Source organism: Eupeodes corollae, chromosome 2 (genome assembly GCF_945859685.1).
Source record: "Eupeodes corollae chromosome 2, idEupCoro1.1, whole genome shotgun sequence".
NCBI lineage: Eukaryota > Metazoa > Arthropoda > Insecta > Diptera > Syrphidae > Eupeodes > Eupeodes corollae.
Window position 1 is genome coordinate 133,988,062 of NC_079148.1, and position 19,155 is coordinate 134,007,216.

General features: G+C 31.2%; 2 protein-coding genes across 8 annotated transcripts; one reads left to right on the forward strand and one right to left on the reverse strand.

Moving 5' to 3' along the window:
- Window positions 1-3,419: 3,419 nt before the first annotated feature.
- On the reverse strand, window positions 3,420-4,660 carry LOC129945362 (protein phosphatase 1 regulatory subunit 7). Its single transcript, XM_056055052.1, has one exon. The coding sequence runs from the start codon at window positions 4,544-4,546 to the stop codon at window positions 3,533-3,535; it is 1,014 nt and encodes a 337-aa protein (XP_055911027.1). The 5' UTR covers window positions 4,547-4,660; the 3' UTR covers window positions 3,420-3,532.
- A 2,289-nt stretch (window positions 4,661-6,949) lies between these two features.
- LOC129945799 (WD repeat domain phosphoinositide-interacting protein 2) lies at window positions 6,950-18,150 on the forward strand. Of its 7 annotated transcripts, none has more exons than XM_056055720.1 (7): window positions 6,950-7,634; window positions 7,790-7,982; window positions 15,403-15,574; window positions 15,639-16,222; window positions 16,309-16,467; window positions 16,545-16,672; window positions 16,736-18,150. In XM_056055720.1, the coding sequence occupies exons 2-7, from the start codon at window positions 7,915-7,917 to the stop codon at window positions 16,843-16,845; spliced, it is 1,221 nt and encodes a 406-aa protein (XP_055911695.1). In that variant the 5' UTR covers window positions 6,950-7,634; window positions 7,790-7,914; the 3' UTR covers window positions 16,846-18,150. The 7 variants fall into 7 exon arrangements, with proteins under 7 accessions (XP_055911695.1, XP_055911697.1, XP_055911696.1 ...); XM_056055722.1 differs by having other exon boundaries at window positions 6,950-7,498; XM_056055721.1 differs by having other exon boundaries at window positions 6,950-7,328.
- The last annotated feature ends 1,005 nt before the right edge of the window (window positions 18,151-19,155 follow it).

Here is a 19,155-nt window from a genome sequence, read left to right on the forward strand (position 1 = left end):
ACCATCAATGAAGAAGTAGTTAACGAAAATGTACAGTAAAATTTTGAGGGTTCTGTCAACGTAGACGAAGCAGCTGGAACGATAGTTTGCAGTCAAATACCGATGCGGAAAATGCTGGCACAGTACTGCAAATGATATGTGCAACCACAGCTAAGATTATGTACATTGTCTTTGATAGATACATTTTTTCATCAATAAAAGATACAGAACACAAACTACGAGGCATGGAGCAAACAAACTTCCATATCGAAGACCAAGTGCGAAAAAAAGATTTTTCTCTTGAACTGAAGAATGTAAATTTTAAGGAAGCACTAGTACAGTTTCTTATTGAAAATTGGGAAGATGATTATACGTGGCCGTATATAAAGGATAAAACTGTTTGTGTGAGTGCAGACACTTGTTTTAGATTCATAGTTAATGACTCAAAAGTTATGAAAACTCGTGTTGAAGAATTTTCGTGCCCGGCTTACGAAGAAGCGGATACAAAAATGATTTTTCATGTCTGTAACATTGATATTAATGCGAACGTGACAATTCGTTGTTCCGACACTGACGTGTTAATAATTATGTTGGCTAACATGGCTAATATATCAGAAAATATCCACATTTGCATGGAAGTTGGAGTTGGAAAAGCCCAAAGATTTATTAACGTTACTCAATTATATGAATCTTTAGGATCTGATTTGAGCGCAGCACTTCCGGCATTTCACGCATTCACAGGGTGTGATTTTAACCCAGCCTTTTTTCGAAAAGGAAAAAAACGACCGTTTTCAATAATGGCTAAATCGAATGATTTCAAGTGTTTCATCCAAATGTCAAAATCATTAGAGGATAGAGACAATATTTTTGAGAAAATAGAAGAGTTTGTTTGCCATATGTATGGACTAAATCGCCTGAAACAGGTCAATGAGGCATTGTTTGAAAAAACATGTAAATTCTTGGATACTGAGACATTCAAGTTACCAAAAAAAGGTATTGATGGAAGTCAGTTGCCAACATCGATTGATGAAATAACTATCCAGCCCGAAAAAAGGAACATTTTATTATCAAATTAATGATTTTATGGTAAAATACGCATTCTAATTTTTTTTGTACAGATGATGACGATGAAAATATTAGAGCAGACAGCTCTGACAGCGACTCGGACAATGGATCACAGAGAGATGATTATGATTCCAGCCAAAGCGAAAATGAAAATGATTAAATAACATTGTCATTCTTATTGTAATTTTTTCTAAATTTTTTTATAATAAATATTTTATATCGAGTAACTAGTTAATTTATATTAAGCGAATTCATTATTTAAATATTGAAATATATATAAAATTATTTGATTATATATAATTATAAAAGTTTAAAAAATATTGATACGAAATAATTGTTTCACCTCAACACTCATATTGGAGTGCTATGCCGAATAATTAAAGAGACGTCATTTCCTCCCGAATGAAAATTTGTGAGCTGATTTTAAATATACTTCTGTGATGAATAAAAAAAATCAGCTAGCAGTAAGTCGAGGGAAAGCTGGTCAGCTGATGCCTTTAAATAGTCAGTAAATGCTTCTGGCTAACTTCTCTGTAACGATCTTCAAAGTATCAGCTGACGATTTTTCCACCTAGATACAGCCAGCTGACGTATATATTTATCAAAAGTTACATATAAGCTACCATCAGGTAAATTTTTATTTGAGAGGACATCACTGAAATTGAAGATTTTTTTTCCATGATCGAGACATCAGCTGACGAACAATACACTATGTTATAGCCAGCTGATTTTGTTTTTTTGTTGAGATATTGGGTTAGCTATAACTTGATAAATTTTTAGCCGAGAGGAAATGAGTGGATGTATTTTTTTTTCTTCAAGCGTGGGAGGTTACAACCGCTCATCCCCCGCCGCAGCTGACGGTCATTAGACTTTATGATACTATTGTCTGATGCATATCACCAATTATCTATCGAGAAGAAATAATTAACCAAATTTTCACCTGGCTCTCGGACTATTAATTTCTCATAAACTATTTAATTAAACAACTTAAATCAAAAAACAAAACAAAGAATAAAATTTTAGCTTTAAATAAAAATTATAGCGCAGTGTTGCACGTGCTTTTTTTTTATTTTTAATAATTTTTTTTTCTTGAGGCTAATCGGGATGTGCATTTAAGTGGGTTTTACTGTACCTAAAAATGAAAATTTATCCTTACAAATAACTTTTTAGTCATTTGGTACCTATTTGATATGAAAAATGTGCCCAATAATTTGGCCAGGTTTTCGACCAAAATACCGCACTGTGCAGCGTCATAACATTTTATCTTCTTAGATTAGGACATACTGAAAAAATTCCCTTTGTACGGTAGTTTCGAGGCCGGTAAACTATCCAAAACCAAATTCCTTTATTCCAGTTATTAATTTAAATTAAGTTTAAAATGAGCTGCCCATTACTCACACAGAAAAAAGTAGTTGAACTTAGTTTTTGCAGATATGTTCCTTTTAAACTTTTTCAAGAAATATCCAAAGTGTAGCATTCTTCCAAAATTTCAAACTTTTTTTTATTATATTAAAAAGTGAACTGGAATATTGCGCCTATAAAAAAATAAGTAACAGAAGAAGTTTAAATAACGTTTTTTATCAACTTGGTTATGATGAAATCTTTGATATGAAAAATAAAGCTTCAACGGAAATCGTCCACAAAATGTAAAAATGTGTAAATCCTGATTTTTACAAGTTTTAAGGATAATCCTCGTTAAAAAAAATAACATCGACTCAACCATTTTATTTAGCTACTACTCCTACTGCTTCAAACATGGCTTAGCTATGCGCCTGTTCTAAAAACTTTAAACTTTAACATGTCTCGCATGAATTCATGGGATTTTGCTTTTGAATTTTTGTAGATGGTTCCCCATCCGATCCGTTCCCAGTTCGTGTTCTTGCTATCCGAAAGGTGAAAATACAACATTCGTACGAATCGGAGAAAATTTCCCATCGATCAAGTTAAGTATGTAGTATTTGGGAAATGGAATACAATAGGAATTGAATAACGCTAATGCTTTGTATATATATTTGATAATACTATTCTATTCAGTTTAAATACAATGGCTTGGTTACTCGTTTTTAAGAAATCATTCATAGGATCTAGTTCAATTGATATAAGTTGTTCGGCTTTAACCACAATTAAGGTTTCAAGCTATGGATTTCCTTATAAAAAATTTTTCACTCATTAAAGGTTATACGAATGGGAATAATCATGAATAAAAGATGAACCACTGTGATTGAAAAAAACCCATAAGGTTTTCAAGAGCAAGCAGAAAATATTGAAAATGATATGAATTCTAGTGGATATAAGATTTCAAAAAAATAGTCTCGGGTAGCGATTTTTAAAACGTTAAACTTAGGAGGGGTAATAAATATTAAAAGACAAATAGGTATATTTTTGTTAGGATTCAATTTTATTTCTAGAATTACACTGAAAAAGTAAATAGAGGTTGCTTTAATAAGCAACAATACCAAATTAAACACACAAATTAGAAGTTAAAACGTTATCGACACAATGTCGCATCGATCTTCTGCAACCATGGTACAATATCTTTTAACTTAAATCTATACATAGTATCGCTAGCAACTGGATTCCTTTCTAGATAAACCGTAGCAAGTTTCTTATTATTCTTTAGCTGCTCTACGTTCTTCCATTCTGCGACTTGATTATCATTCAACCATAACTCATCCAAATCAGCTAATCCATCAATGTTCTCTATGCGTTTGATTCTATTCTTAGCCAGATCTAATGTTTCAATGAGTTTATTCTCTGTTAGATTTTCAATTACTTCAATTCCATTCTCAGACAAGTACAACTCATTTAAATTAACTAAAGCTTCCAGATTTTCAATCTTTAGGATGCGATTTGCCTGCAAACTCAAGCACTCCAGATTGACAAGTTTCTCCAAGTTCTCGATCTTCTTGATTTTATTCTTGCCCAGATACAATTGACGCAGATTTACCAAGGTCTCCAGACCTTCGATTTGCCTCAGTTTATTATCGCCCAACTCTAGCATCGTCAAATTCGTCAGCATTCCAATATTCTCGATAACACTGATTTTATTGGCACACAGAAACAACTTTTTTAGGTTTTCCAAGGCCTCAAGATTCTCAATCTTTGTTAGACGATTGAAACTTATGTCCAGTATTTCCAGATTTGTTAATGTTTCGAGATTCTCGATTTTGGTAATTTGATTGTCGTAAAACTCGAGTTCTGTCAATGTGGTCAATGTGCCGAGGTTTTCGATTTTCTTTATTAAATTCCATCTTAAATACAAACTCTCGATTTTGGTTAGGGGCTCGAAATTCTCAAGAACTCCAATACGATGATGATTCAGATCGAGAACCAAACATTCTGGATCGATTAGAACAACTTCATCGATTCTAGGAGGTTCTTCTTGAGGAGCTGCGGCAGCAGCTGATGCAAGACTTAAGTGAGTTACATCTATTGTGTTAGATTTGGTAGTTGGGATATCTTCAGATTCAGAAGTGTCATCGTTTTTATTTGTATCGGACATTTTTCCAAGTTTAAATAAAATTTGAAACCAGGTATTTTGCGAAAAAACGCCGACAATATATTTTTACAAAGCAAATGTACAAAACTGCAAAAAATTAAAACCAAAATGACAGATATCTGACGTTTCTGTGGTGAGTAATGATGAGTGCGCTCAGAGAATTAAATTAGATTATTTTGATGTGGTTTCCCAGGTGTAATTTTTAAGGCTGAGCTAATACAGAGAATTTTGCAAAAATGGAAAGTCCAAACAATCCCTTTAAATTCTTAAAAAACAATCGATTTGTATTTCATCTTTTTTTTAGTATTATTGGTAAAAAACTTTGCATGTCTATAGTTTGTACTTTGCAGAAAAGTATAATTTTCGCCAAATGTTAACAAGAGTAATTTCGAAGATTTGAGAATATGTGTGTTTCGTTTACCAATTGAATTCTTTAGTTCTTGAAATTATAAACTTGCTTATGTAAATGTCAATTTCAAGTCAGAAATGTCATTTTTGACTTCATAATTCATTTCATACATTTATCTCACCTCAGGCATGAATACTTCTCATATCTATGAGCAAAATTGTTTTGAAAATAAAGCTAGGGTGAGATCGGCTAAGGTTATTGTTGATAAATAACCATAAAAATAATCGAATTTGATCTAAATAAGGTAATAGGCAAACAAAAATAAAAAAAAATTCTTATGACCAACAAAGCTAACGGCACTCGAAATTACACAAAAAAAGTAAGAATGTTATTAAAACACTCCCAATTAGATACTTTTATTCAACAATGATTCTTTTATAGCAACAATGAATTGTGACAATTCTAATCTGAAGTTGTTCAATCGAATTGAATTAGGTTGAATCATTTTACCCAGACGGAAAACTAGGCCATAGTTAATACCCGTGTTTTGTTGGAAAATCTATTCGTAGTATAGTAGGATTTTACATGAATAACAAAACCAATATCTATAGTATGAAAAACACGGATAAAAGTTAGAGTACAATCTTACTATGTATACGTTTTTGACATTTATAAGAGTTTCGAATGGATCTTATGTGATTTTGTTCTCAAATGTGATATTGTATTTGTATCTCGATGTCTGCGTTCGTTGAGTAGTTTTACATTTGGAATTATGTATGTGTTTCCATTGAAAAAAAAATGGATCTGTTACTGTTGATATTGTTTAATGAAAATGGACTTACTGGGCTTATTTTTTCAAGAGAAAACAATAGAAAAAATAATTAAGAAATAATAAATAAGCTATGTTTCCACCATAGGTTGATCTCAGTTTACATTAAATAAATCTTTTTGGTGTTTCCACCGCACAAGAAGATTTAAAAAATATTAGGTATGACAGCATATTCTAAAATGCAAATGGTATTTCGATGTGTGAAGTGCAAGTGAGATAGTTTGATTCGTGTTAAACAATGAAGAACTGAATAGTTTAGCACCATATAAGAATATTCTACCTACTCCATGTCCATTTTTTGTTGTTGTAAATTAAAATAAAATAAACAGACCATAATGCATTATCTGTTAAACTAAATTCCTTCACACAGGTTTTTCTAATTAAATTTTGGCTCGACTCCGATCTCCGATGGGAATCGACTCAAATAAAAATAATTTTAACTCAACACCACATGTTGATGTAGTAGTCTACGAACAACCCCCTCATTGAAGCAATTGTTAAATGAACTTTTTTTTTATAGAATCTCTATTTCCAGATATTTTCTTATCATTTCTTCTTGAAAATTGCCCATTTTATTAGTTTTAGTTAGTTTTTATTTGCTAAGTTAATTTTAACATTTGGTTTTCACAAAACTTTCTTCTATTTCTGTTTTTTTTTTATTATTCTGACAGATCTTCTTTCAGTGGTAACAATTTTTAAATACAAAAATCTGGCTACTGCGGATCGTTTTGTTGGCAATTTCTCAATGTACTATATATGGAATACCAAAAAAACGACTGTCAAAAAAATTAGATAGTCAATTATCACCTTAGTCGATTCGACCCTTGAAAAATATTCTGAACGGTTTAATTAATTTTAAAAATAATATTATTTTTAAGGTTTTTTCGATGATGCGAATCTATTTTTTTTTTTCAATATGAAAGTTGTTATAACAATCTTACGAAATTTTTGCTACAATTCCACCCTCAAGAAAATATATGAATGAATTAATTTTTCTGTAATCAATTTTGTGCAATTCACACGTTTTCGAAGAATTTTATGCGCATACGAGTTTTTGTGCACATAGGTAAAACTTTTTCTCCTAAGCTCTGAATTATTTAAAAAAAAGTGTCAAAAAGTTGGTCTATATTAGTCACCAGCTGAATGAGCCCATACGTCTCCATATAATTCAACAACCCAATACCTCACTGAATGATTTCATTCATAAAAAATTGTCAAAATATATTTTTCTCAAACAAAAAAATTTGCTAGCAATCAAGTCAAGTTGATCGAAAACTTTAAAATAAATTATTTTAATATTTTGAATTCTTTTAAAACTTAACTAAAAACAAACCTAAAACTTCAAAATCTTCCCTAAAATTCAAATCAAAAGAAAAACCCAACTCCAAATTGTGATATTTTAATTATTCTTAAAAATATTTACGTAAAAAAAGTGATCCGAGAGAAAAGAACCAAGGAAGACAAAAAGAGATACAAAATACTAAAGATTATTGCTGCACGAAAGGAATAGCAAGTAGTGCAAAGAACAAAAAGAAATAATATAAAAAAAAAACTATTTGTTTTGACATTTTCTAAGTGCTTTGTGTTTGGAAATCAAAGAAGCAGAAGTAGGAAAAATAATACGAAAAACACTGCATTGTTTTTTCGATATTCGTCGCACTTTTTATCAACTTTTCCTTTGAATTCCAATCAAGATCAGCATAAATTTTGTCAACAAATAACAAATTTTACTCTTAACTGCGATTTAAAAAAATAACAAATATTTTAAATAAAAAAAGTATAAAAAATATAAATACAGAAAAATCTAAAAGAGGAGAGAAGGAAAAGAAGAAACACCCAATCTTAAAATTGTCATAACAATAATTGAACCTTTTGTTATTCTGTTTTAATTGTTGTGATTGGGAGATTCTACTGTAAATTTTGTTCTTGATTTTTGCATCTTGAGATTTACATTGTCTTTTTTTTTATTGTTATTATTATAATTTTTGTTTCATTGCTCTTACTTATCACCAACCACTGAATCGGGTTCTGTTTTAACAAATTGAATTATTGTGTTTTGGATTCATAGAGCATCGACTTCTAGCATTGACCTTGACAAAACAATAAACATTCAAATAAAGCATCTAATTTTCACAACACGTAGAAATTCGACTCGGAAGTAATTTAATACAAAAAAACAACAACAGCCAAAACATGAGCCTCCTAGGCAGACCGGACATAGATTCTGGGGAACTCTTTGTCAATTTCAATCAGAACATCACGTAAGTACTTAATATAATATCCATGAGCATGACCCTATCCATAAATAATAAAACATACATTGACTTGCAAAATTTAATGATATGTTTATTGTTTTATGTAAATCAGAATAGATGAGATTTGTTTAATCAATATTTATTACTATCAACATTTATTATCCAATGTTCCATATGTTCAAGAAAATAGATATATGTGTAGAATTGAATGAATGCAGATACCTACATTCTTGAAGTTTATTCTGCGTGAAACGTTAATATAAATTATAAATGCGGAAAGAGCTAATATTACTCTTGATGCTATAAGGGCAAAGCGAGAGATTTTTCTCAATGGATTAGTTTAACAGACTGCAGTATATCTAGGAAGATGTGGCTACAATAACCATTTTTGTAATGTTCTTTCGTAATGGTTGTGGCATAAGTAACATACATGTATAATATACATATAACTAAGTTATAAACTTTTTATGGTCGATTAAGTAGTGTTATTATTTTTATTTAAAAAAACCGAAAGAACATGATTTTTTTCTTAATCAAATAGGGGTATGAAGATTACGTTACAAAATTAACTGCAAACCATTCTTATTTCTAAGTGATATATGTACACTGCCGGTCATAAAGTTAGGAGCAGGCATTTCGAGAAGTAAAATTTATATTTCTCACGTTACATGATGGATTAGAAAAAAACCAACTATGGTATAAGAGGGACGAATTTTGAAACATCAAAAAATTGCCGCTTATAATAAGGCCCGTTTTACAAATAATTCGAGAGATTGGTATAGTTATACAAATTTGAGAAATAATTACAAGTACGAGATAAACAAAGCAAAAAGTAACTTTATTAAAAATAAAATAATCAGTTCAACTGATCAAAAATCAATGTGAAGAAATATAAAACAATTTGTTCTTAAAGAAAAACAATAGCTAATCTCTGAAATTGTGTTTGAAGGTGTAATGTGTAGTGTCAATTCAAATATAGCTAACAAGTTTAATAAGTATTTTGGAAATCAATGACTCCATCCCTAATGCTCCATTCGTAAATTATATTACAAGAAACCCGATAGAGTTCACTTTTTCTGAAATACAATTGGCTGATTTGAAAAAAGTGTTTGATAAAATTAAAAACAAACGAGATCCTAATTATATAAATATTAAGATTTTTAAAGACATGATCAATTGGATTGGTCCTCCATTGGAGAAAATAATAAACTGGTCTTTTAGTAATGGTGAGTTTCCGAACTCTTGGAAAGTGTCTCTAATAACTCCAATCCCGAAAGTTAAGAACTCAAAAAAATGCGAAGACTTTAGACCAATTAATGCCCTCCCTCTCTATGAAAAAGTGCTCGAAAAAGTTGCATATATTCAACTAGAATCATTTTTCGAAAATAATAAGTTGATAATTGAAAACCAGTTCGGGTTCAGAAAACAATATTCATGTGAAAGTGCACTTAATATGGTAATCGCAAATTAGAAACAACAACTCGATACAAAAACTAAAATAATATGGTGTTTTTCTTGATTTAAAACGAGCATTTGAGACAGTTGATAGAGCAATTATTCCAAAAATTGGAACAGTATAGAGTTCAGGCTGAATCATTATACTCGTATCTGTAAAATCGTAAACAACAAACTTAAGTTAACAATGTAATATCAGAAGAAGCTGCAATCAATATTGGCGTTCCCCAAGGTTCTATTTTAGGAACATTTTTATTTAACATCTATATAAATGATATTAAAAAAGTTTTAAGAAATAGTGAATTTGCATTATTTGCAGATGATGGTTTATTGTTTTTAAAATGTGACGACTTAGAAGATGATGTAATGAAAATGCAATTCGATTTAGATAGTCTTAGTTTTTGGCTCAGAGCAAATAGATTAAAGATTAATGTTGTTTAAACCAAAATTATGATTTTAAGTAATAATTTAAGAGGAGATTCTGCTGTAAATATAAAAGTTGATGGTCAAAATCTTGAAATGGTAACAGATATAAAATATTTTGGTATTGTCATAGATAATAAGTTGACATTTAATAAACATATTGACTATATTGAAAAAAAAATTGTTAAAAAAATAAATCTACTTAAACGAATTCGTAAAAACATATCAACATTAAGTGCAATACAAATATTTAACGTAATTATAAAACCACATTTTGAATATTGTTCATCTGTCCTTTTTTGTCGAATCAAAGTATGTTAAATAGACTCCAAAAACTTCAAAACAAAGCCATGAGAATTATGTTAAAGTGCAATATTTATACACCTATATGTCATATGTAGTAGCACCCGTGGCATGATGGTTAGTGCGTTGAACTGTCATGCCAGAGGCCAGGTTCGAACCCTGCCTATGCCATCTAAAGTCTTTTAACGGGTACTGCCTCTTGCGAGGAATTGACAAATTCTCCAAGAGTAACTTTTGTCATGAAAAAGTGCTTTCTCAAATTAGCCGTTCGGATTCGGCATACAAACTGTAGGTCCCCTCCATTCCTGACAACATTACTCGCGCACAGGAATGGTTGAGAGTTGTAAGTCACTAGGACCTAGTTCTCAAACGGACTGTTGCGCCACCCAAAAAAAAAAAAAAAAAATATGTCATATGTTGGATGTGTTGATGTGGTTAAATCTTAGAGAAAGGATCCTTTTGAATGTTTTGGTATTTATTGTCAAAATAAAAACAATCTCATGCCGATTTATTTGTCACATTTTTTAAACTATGTTGGCAATGTGCAACCCTTTAATTTAAGAAACAATCAAGATTTTAGACTACCTATGGCAAGAACAACTGCGAGTTAGAACAGTATTTTTTTTACAAAGGACTTCAAGCTTTCAATGATCTACCAAGTGAAGTAAAGACTGAATTAAATTTAAACGTTTTCAAACGAAAAATTATAGCGCATATAAAAACTCAGCGCGATGTATCATTATAAATGTAAATTATATTACTAGAAACATTCATATACATAATTATATTATTAAGTTTATTCAAAAAATTGTTAAATTATTTATTTGATGCTAAGCTCTCTTATTCCATTCCATATAATATGTAACAAAAATTAATGTAAATTTATATCATTTGTAATCAAACATACATACATACAAACTGTTTTGTTAACAAAATATAAAACTTGGGTAAACGAGATATAAAGCTTACGGAACTTTCATGGCAAATTGTTAATTGAGTCAAGAATATGCGAAAATAAATCGGGTCATTAGATTAGATGCAGTGAATAAATCAACGTTATTTTGTGAAGTGCATACCTACATTTTTTTTTTGGGAAAAACGGTACAATTTATAAATTAATTGTTCTTGATTGAGTGTTAATAGAAATGGGCAACATAAAAGGTTTGGCAGTGTAGGAGAGGTAAAGAATAAATGTTTTTTGCTCTAGAAGTATTTAATGCTTTGCTATAGTCCGAAAAAATCGAAGTAATGAATTTTTCAGCAATGATTTAAAAAACCAGCGTCTTACTCGAAAAATTATTAAAAAAAACATTTCCTCTGCCTTAAGACTTCGCGAAACTCGAAGTATTCTTAGAATAGCGTCAAATTCAACTTTAACTAGGTAGAAAGCTAATTTTAAGGCCAAGAGGCGTTATTGCCTGTTGCTCAAATTTTATTGTGTGGCGCTATAGACTAGGAAGCCCAAGATATCAAGCGACTAGGAAAAAATACAAAGCCTTTCTGGAATCAGTATTCCCTAATATTAGCGAGTTTTTTCGACCGAGATGTAAAATCCCTTATTACGAACCAAAACTTCCACTTGCTGCCTTGGCCACAATATTCCTCGGACCTTAACATTATTAAAAAGGTGTGAGGCTAGCTTACAAGTAAGCTACATGAGGGAGGTAAGCAATACGATGACAAGGAAGCGCCAATTCATGGTATATAATTGGCCTGGACTGAGATTTCTCTGGTCTACTTGTAATCTCTTTATAAATCCTTAAAAGATAGATTTTTTAAAGTTATTATGTAGGCTGGTGGTAGCACACATTATTAAAAGCCTAATGAAAGTTAAAAACATGATAAAATACAAATACTTGCATTCTATTTTCATTTATTTGATGATGGCCCGATTTTTTTTCATATATTCTTGATTCAATTGGTAATTTGCCATGAAAGTTCCGTAAGCCAAGTATCTCCTTTACCCAAGTATTATATTTTTTTAACAAAATAGTCCCTCATTTTTCATAATTGTTTTTTTTTTTTAACGCGTTATGTAACGAGAGAAATGTCGATTTTACTTCTCGAACTTTTCTATAGTAAGCCTCATTTTGACATTATAGAACAGCATACAAAAACAAAAGGTGTCCCAATGAAAGGTATAAGGTTCAATTCTTGAAAATTGGGAACCAACAGTTTGTATAGTAACAATATAAGGCTACTTTTCAAAAAAAATTTAAATTCATAATTTAAATAAGATTCGTGAATCTAAAATTGATAGGTCATATACAACACTCGTGTGCTTTAGTATACAAAGGCCTGTTTAAGGCCTGCGAAAAAATGTTGAACTTTAAATTGTGATTCTTTTATCACCTATATAGCCTGTAACTGAGTTAAATACAGACAATTTCCTTATGGCTTGCTTATAAGGGTTATTAACAAACACATTGTATAATTCCAATATTTCGGTTTATATTTTATAAAAAAATGTTAAACTTTAAGATTTACAGTTAATTGCATTGCATTTAAAAACGTCACTTTTTAATAATTTAAAATACATGATGTTATGTCTGAATTCTGTTACATTCACTTTAACTATTAAACACTTACAGTCGTGTCCATACAATTAACCCACAAAACGAATTTACCCTATTCTCTTCAATAAAGCTTTCCTGTATCTCTTTGTTTCTTTTTTTTAACGGTTACCAACTTACATTATCTTAATATGAAAACCGTATGTCACCTAAGGTTCAAAGATGTTTTGCTTTTAAACAAAGTGCTTTGTTAGTTGTTAAGTCGCAGTGCAGGTGGTCACATAATTAATCCATTACATTTGAAATGGGTACTTTTATATTATTCCATGTAGATATTTTATCAACATTTATTAAAACTGTTTATTATTAAGGAAATGTATTATTAAAAATTTAAATATTTAATTGATAACAGTTATGGGAAAAAAAACCTCTACTCCATGTGAAAGAAAAATTATATTGTAAAATGCTTCAAAAAGTGCAAGCAAATCACTAGGTTTTGCTAGAGGTGAAGTTGGGAAAGCAGTTCAATATTTTAAAAAACACCAAAACTTTGAAAACCCACCTCGAAAAAAGCCACGACAAACGACTCCGACTGAGGACAGAACATTAGTCGGGCTATCTAAAGTGGATCCATTTTTAATAACCGTTCAATTAAGAGCCCAAATGGAGGAGAACTATGATGTACAATTATCAACAAGAACCATACAAAGGCCACTTCGAGAAAAAAATTTGAATTGACGAATCGCTAGACATAAGCCTAACCTGCAAAAAAAAATATATTGCTCGAAGAATGAGGTTTGCTAAAGAACACCTTTATAAAAGTCCAAATTTTTGGAATTGGGTCGTTTAGAGCGACGAATCCAAGTTCAACGTTTTTGGCAGTGACAGAAGACAGTATGTGAGGAGTCCGAAATACACAAAAAAAAACTGTAAAACATGGAGAGTTTTCCTTGATGGTTTGAGAATGTTTTACATCATCAGGAAATATATATCATGGAAATATGACAGGAAACAGTCATTTAAATAGAGATTATGCTGACATAGAAAATCTGTGGGGTATGAAAAAAAAGCAGTTGCGGCTAGAAAACCTACGAATACTGCTTCTCTTTAGAACATTGTTAAAGAAGATTGGTCAAAAGTAACCTCTTCCCAGTGTTCACTGCTTGTGGGTACAATGCAAAAAAGATGAGCAGAAGTAATCAAACATTAAGGATATTCAACTAAATACTAGTTGCACAGAAGGTAAAAACGTTGCCCTCAATAGGGTTAGTTATTTATAAACGTACTTCATTGCAAATGGCTTAATTACATGTGCACTTCCAAAATCGATTAAAACAACGTATCATTACTGTAATAAGTTATTCAAAGATTTTTTTTTTAAATATGATGTCATATGCATAAATTGGGTGGCGCAACAGTCCGTTGTGAACCAGGGCCTAGTGACTTACAATTCTCAACTATTCCTGTGTGCGAGTAAAGAGAAAGCACTTTTTCATGATAAGATTTACTCTTGAAGGATTTGTCAATTCCTCGCAAGAGGCAGTACCCGCGCAAATTATTTTTTTTTAAATTAAGGTGGCACAGGCAAGTATTGAACCCAAGAACCCTTGCATGACAGTCCAACTTCTAGTTACTAAATGTATATTTTGCATAAATAAATTGATTTATCATTGTGTTAAGTTTCTTCATTTTTAACAAAATCTTTTGCTATTTATTGATGGCTTAATTGTATGACCACGACTGTATGTATATCTCGAAATGTGTAAAAGTGAACTTATACCATTTTTAAAAACAACGTCTCATATGTAGGCATTCATCACACCGTCTATTGCTAAAGTGGTGGAGACCAATAAGAAAAAAAAACTGTGAGGCTTTATATAAAAGTGCTCAGCTTCGACCAGAATAAGACTGCAATCCTTTGGAAAGGAATTCCAACTTATTTTTTTGATAATCAATGAATTGTATTGATAAATTACCCCATTTGAGTACGGTGAGTTAGGTGTATTCAAACAAACAAAAATCAGAACATCATTCCTAAAGAGTGATAGAATATTAAAATCTGTTCCACAATATTTTTTATAAGGGAAATAGTATACTGACGATGTTCTTTGGTCGGAATGGAGTATTCACCCAAATTGCACTGCTTAACAATGTTTTGTAATTACTAACTGCTTTAAAACTTTTGTCCCTACTTTCAAATGAAGATATCAGAGCAGATTTTTTTAAATACAAGCTTATAAAATTTAAACAAAACCTTATATTAGTCTTTTTGAGACTATGTGCATTTATGATGCAGTTTTCCTTCTTTCAGAATTATCTACAGTATTCCGTATGTTGAATATCTCATATACTTTTTAAAAAAAGTTCATTACTTGTCCTGCATAAAGCTTTAAGGTAGAAACATTATTGCCAAAAAAAGTTTTTAATAGAAGAACGAAAAACTGTTTAAAAGTATTTGTTTGTTATCATAACTTCGTCTAAGCAAGGTTTTCTCTTCAAATTTATTTAAAATAATGTTTAAAACGAGTATCTTTAAGTTTGAGCAATTAGCTAAAACCAGCACACAAATTTTCCTAGTAAGGGTATTTTTTTAAAACCATAAAAGTATAACATTTAGCGTTTTTCAAAACTTTACACAGGGTCCAACTCATAACTCATCTCATCTAAGGTCATACACAAATCTGTCATTCTGCACAGTTTAACAAAACATATTTATCTAATTGTTTTTTTAGATCCCTGGCAGTAGCTACAAAATCCGGATATAGTCTCTATAGCTTTGGCAGCATCGATTCAACTTTGGACAAAATCTACAGCTGTCAGTCGGAAGAAATTTTTCTTATTGAGCGTCTTTTCGAAAGCTCTTTAGTTGCCATTGTATCACTAAAAGCACCCCGAAAGCTTAAGGTTCTTATAAATAAATAAAAAATCAACAATTATTAATGAAGTAAACAAAAATTATCTCCTTAAGGTATGCCATTTCAAGAAACAAAGCGAAATCTGCAATTATTCATACTCGAACACCATTCTGGCAGTAAAACTCAACCGTGAACGACTCGTTGTTTGCTTAGAAGAAAGTCTCTATATTCACAATATTCAAGATATGAAAGTTGTTCACACAATTCGCGATACCCCATCCAATACAACCGGACTATGTGCACTCTCCTCATCATCGGATCACTGTTATCTTGCTTACCCGGGAAGTGTGACTTCAGGTGAAGTGCAAATATTCGATGCCATCAACTTACATGCCAAAACCATGATTCCTGCTCACGATACGCCATTGGCAGCCATAGCATTTAGTCCATCTGGCACGGAAATTGCAACGGCCAGTGAACGTGGCACTGTGATTCGGGTATTCTCGTCTCTGGATGGTAGCAAACTTTTCGAATTGCGTCGTGGCCTCAAACGTTGCGTGTCCATTGCGTCCCTATCATTCAGTACTTGTTCTGAATACTTAGTTTCCAGCTCAAATACTGAGACTGTTCATATATTCCGTTTAGATCGAAGTGTAGCCGAGAACGAAAGTAAGCAATCAAGTGACGATTGGATGGGGTAAGTTGAGAAACTCTAGAAAGTTGCTAATCCTTTTCCTGAACCAAATCTATGTTTTAAGATCTTGTTATCAATAATTTATTAAGTTATACGCTTTTCAGATTTTTAAGCAAAACCGTCACCAGCTACTTGCCAACACAGGTTACGAATGTTTTTAGCCAGGGTAGAGCATTTGCATCAATAACACTGCCTGAGGCTGGTGTAAGAAGAATTTGTGCGATAGCTACAATTCAAAAACAACTAAGGTATGCATATCTTTTATATTTTGATTTTTGAAATACATACCGAGTACTTTTCTAAATGTTCAATTTAATTTGTGTAGACTCATGGTGGCTTCCCAAGATGGTTACTTATATGTTTATTCCATTCCTTCAATTGAGGGTGGCGAGTGTCAACTTATCAAGAAGCATGATCTTAGAAGTGTGGAGAGCTTCGCTGTTGATGTTAAAGGTAAAAATTAGTCTCATCGTTATGGTATAAAATAAATATAGCGAATCGCCTTTGTGTTTTAAGTTGATAATCCACCTGTAGTCGAAGAGACTAAACCAACCAACCCACCGCCAATGTCCGGTCCTAGTTACGCAGCAGCCGTGAAGGGTGGAGGGGACGTTGAGAGTGCATAGACCTCGTTTATCACATCCACTACGGTTAATCTAGCGGATTTCTTCAGCTCTTTATAATTTCTTTTTAATTTCATTTTGTTATCGTTCAATATGATTGCTCTTTTTTCCAACAAAAAAAAATGTGGAGGAATGTGTTTTATTTTGTGTGTTAGTTTTAACTTTTAAATTAAGTTTAAATTTGAGAGTCGACAAATATTTAATATAAATTTATGATACATTTTAAAAACCTGTATATCTCAATCAATTGATTATTCTTAGTCTGAAATCCCACAACAAGATTAGCATACGCATCTAACTATTCCAACCTAATTAATACTAGCTTCCAAAAATTTAAACTAAACAAATAAAAGAAAAACACACTTCTACAGATATAGTGGGTTCTAAAAATGACCAGTCGTTTAACGTGACTTTTTTCACAATTTTTTGAAAATGTAAACATAAATTTGATAAGAAAAAAGTCAAACGTGTTAAAATTCGGTATAGTTTTTCACAGTGAAAATTCAATGTGGGTCAGTGGCATTATTTGTTTTGTTGAAAAGGTTGAAGTGTTAACCTTGCTGCAGGATTTCAGGCTATTATAGTGTTGTTCTACTATGTTTATTTAGTTTTTTGTATTAAATTAAGTTTGCATTCGAAATAAAATTTAAAAAAAAAACGGTAAAGAAGAAGTTTAAGACAATGGAACGATCATATCTGAAATAGAATATAAATGAAAGTTTTTTAATTTTTAAAGAAAACTTAATTTTTACACATTTTAAAATTATTATATACATCCAGATACTTACATGCATACATATTTTCCAATCATTATTCTTCTATCACTTTAATACAATTAAATCAAACAAAAATTAATAAATGATAAGATGTCAACTCGACAAACTCACTCACACTCAACACACAATTTTACTGCGGAGTTTGTTTAATAACTTCACACAGAAAATTGTGGAAAAAAAAAGAAAACAATTTCAAAAATTAAATACAACATTCTTTAAGAAAATAATGAATCCCATTTGTTAAAACAAAAAAAAAACATAAGAATTGAATGAACAAAACAATTATTAGGTATATAATGTAAACTGTAGTTATTTAAAATAATAATCGTTGTTTATACATACTTTTATTAAAATTGCATTGGAAAAATTTATATTTTGCTTCGAGTAATATAACAAAAAAAAAAACAAGTAGAACAAAAATATAGTAATATTATTTTAAAAATTACAAGGACCTTTTATGTGAGAACTTTCTGGGCTTTTCGGATCGAGAATCTATTTTTTGTACAAAGAAAATAAAAAAAACATAAACTATGTGACTGTAGTTTGAAAATATACAATATACTCTTAAATGGTAATACTTTAAAAATTATTGTGTTTTTTTTTATAATCTTGGACTTTGCACTGCAAAACAGTGTTCAGGTTTAAAATATTATATAAAATTGCCCCACGCTACCCGCCATGGTTCATCAATCGTCAATCGCTGATATTGGATCTAACAAAATATAAAAAAATTAAAAACAGCCAACAGCACATATCGCCAACTTTATTTATGTATCGCCTCTGACTTAAGATCTGATGGATGGAGATTTATCTTCACCGATGGCTCTAAAACTTCGGACACCACATCTTATGTGGTGACTGATGAAAACGGATCTACCATAAGCATTGGTATTCTCCCAGATTTTGCCTCGGTCTTTACAGCAGAAGGTACTAAAGGTGCAGCCAATCTTTTTGAAAAATGCATTATATGCTCCGACAGCATCTCAGTAATCAATGCAATTCACAACTCAAACAACAACACCCAAATCATATCAGTAGTTAGATATTAACTCAAAAAATTAAATTAACATTAAACTAATGTGGATTCCAGGCCATGTTGGAATACTCGGAAACTAATATCCCGACAGCCAAAAAACGCACCTGTACTTACCTTCAATATTTTCACCAAATCCGATCTCCTCAAGCATACCGGAAAGATATCTTCTTCAAAAAATAGTCACGACTGGAGCCTATATCAGCATCACTACAAGGATATAAACCCCTTAAAATCTACGCCGATGTAACCAACTTCGCTAGACTTCGACTTAGAAACACTACTGCTTCCCACCAACACCTCCTCAACAAAAAAGACTCTCCAACCTGCTCCACTTGCAACACCTGCCTTGATCTAAAACATATTTTAGTACATTGTCTGTTGACGCAGCCCATAATTAAAAAAATTTCAAAAATATTCCCATATATGAAATCCTTAAAAATAGCAGCTTAACAAATATAAATAATATTGCTGAGTTTCTCAAAACAAACAAACATTGTAACT

Excerpts from the sequence above, each read along its gene's own strand:
- LOC129945362 (XM_056055052.1), bottom strand. The coding sequence starts at position 4,546 with ATGTCCGATACAAATAAAAACGATGACACTTCTGAATCTGAAGATATC.
- LOC129945799 (XM_056055719.1), top strand. The coding sequence starts at position 7,915 with ATGAGCCTCCTAGGCAGACCGGACATAGATTCTGGGGAACTCTTTGTC. Across the intron at positions 15,575-15,638 it reads AAGCACCCCGAAAGCTTAAG|GTATGCCATTTCAAGAAACA; the intron begins GTTCTTATAAAT and ends TATCTCCTTAAG. Across the intron at positions 16,468-16,544 it reads ACAATTCAAAAACAACTAAG|ACTCATGGTGGCTTCCCAAG; the intron begins GTATGCATATCT and ends TAATTTGTGTAG.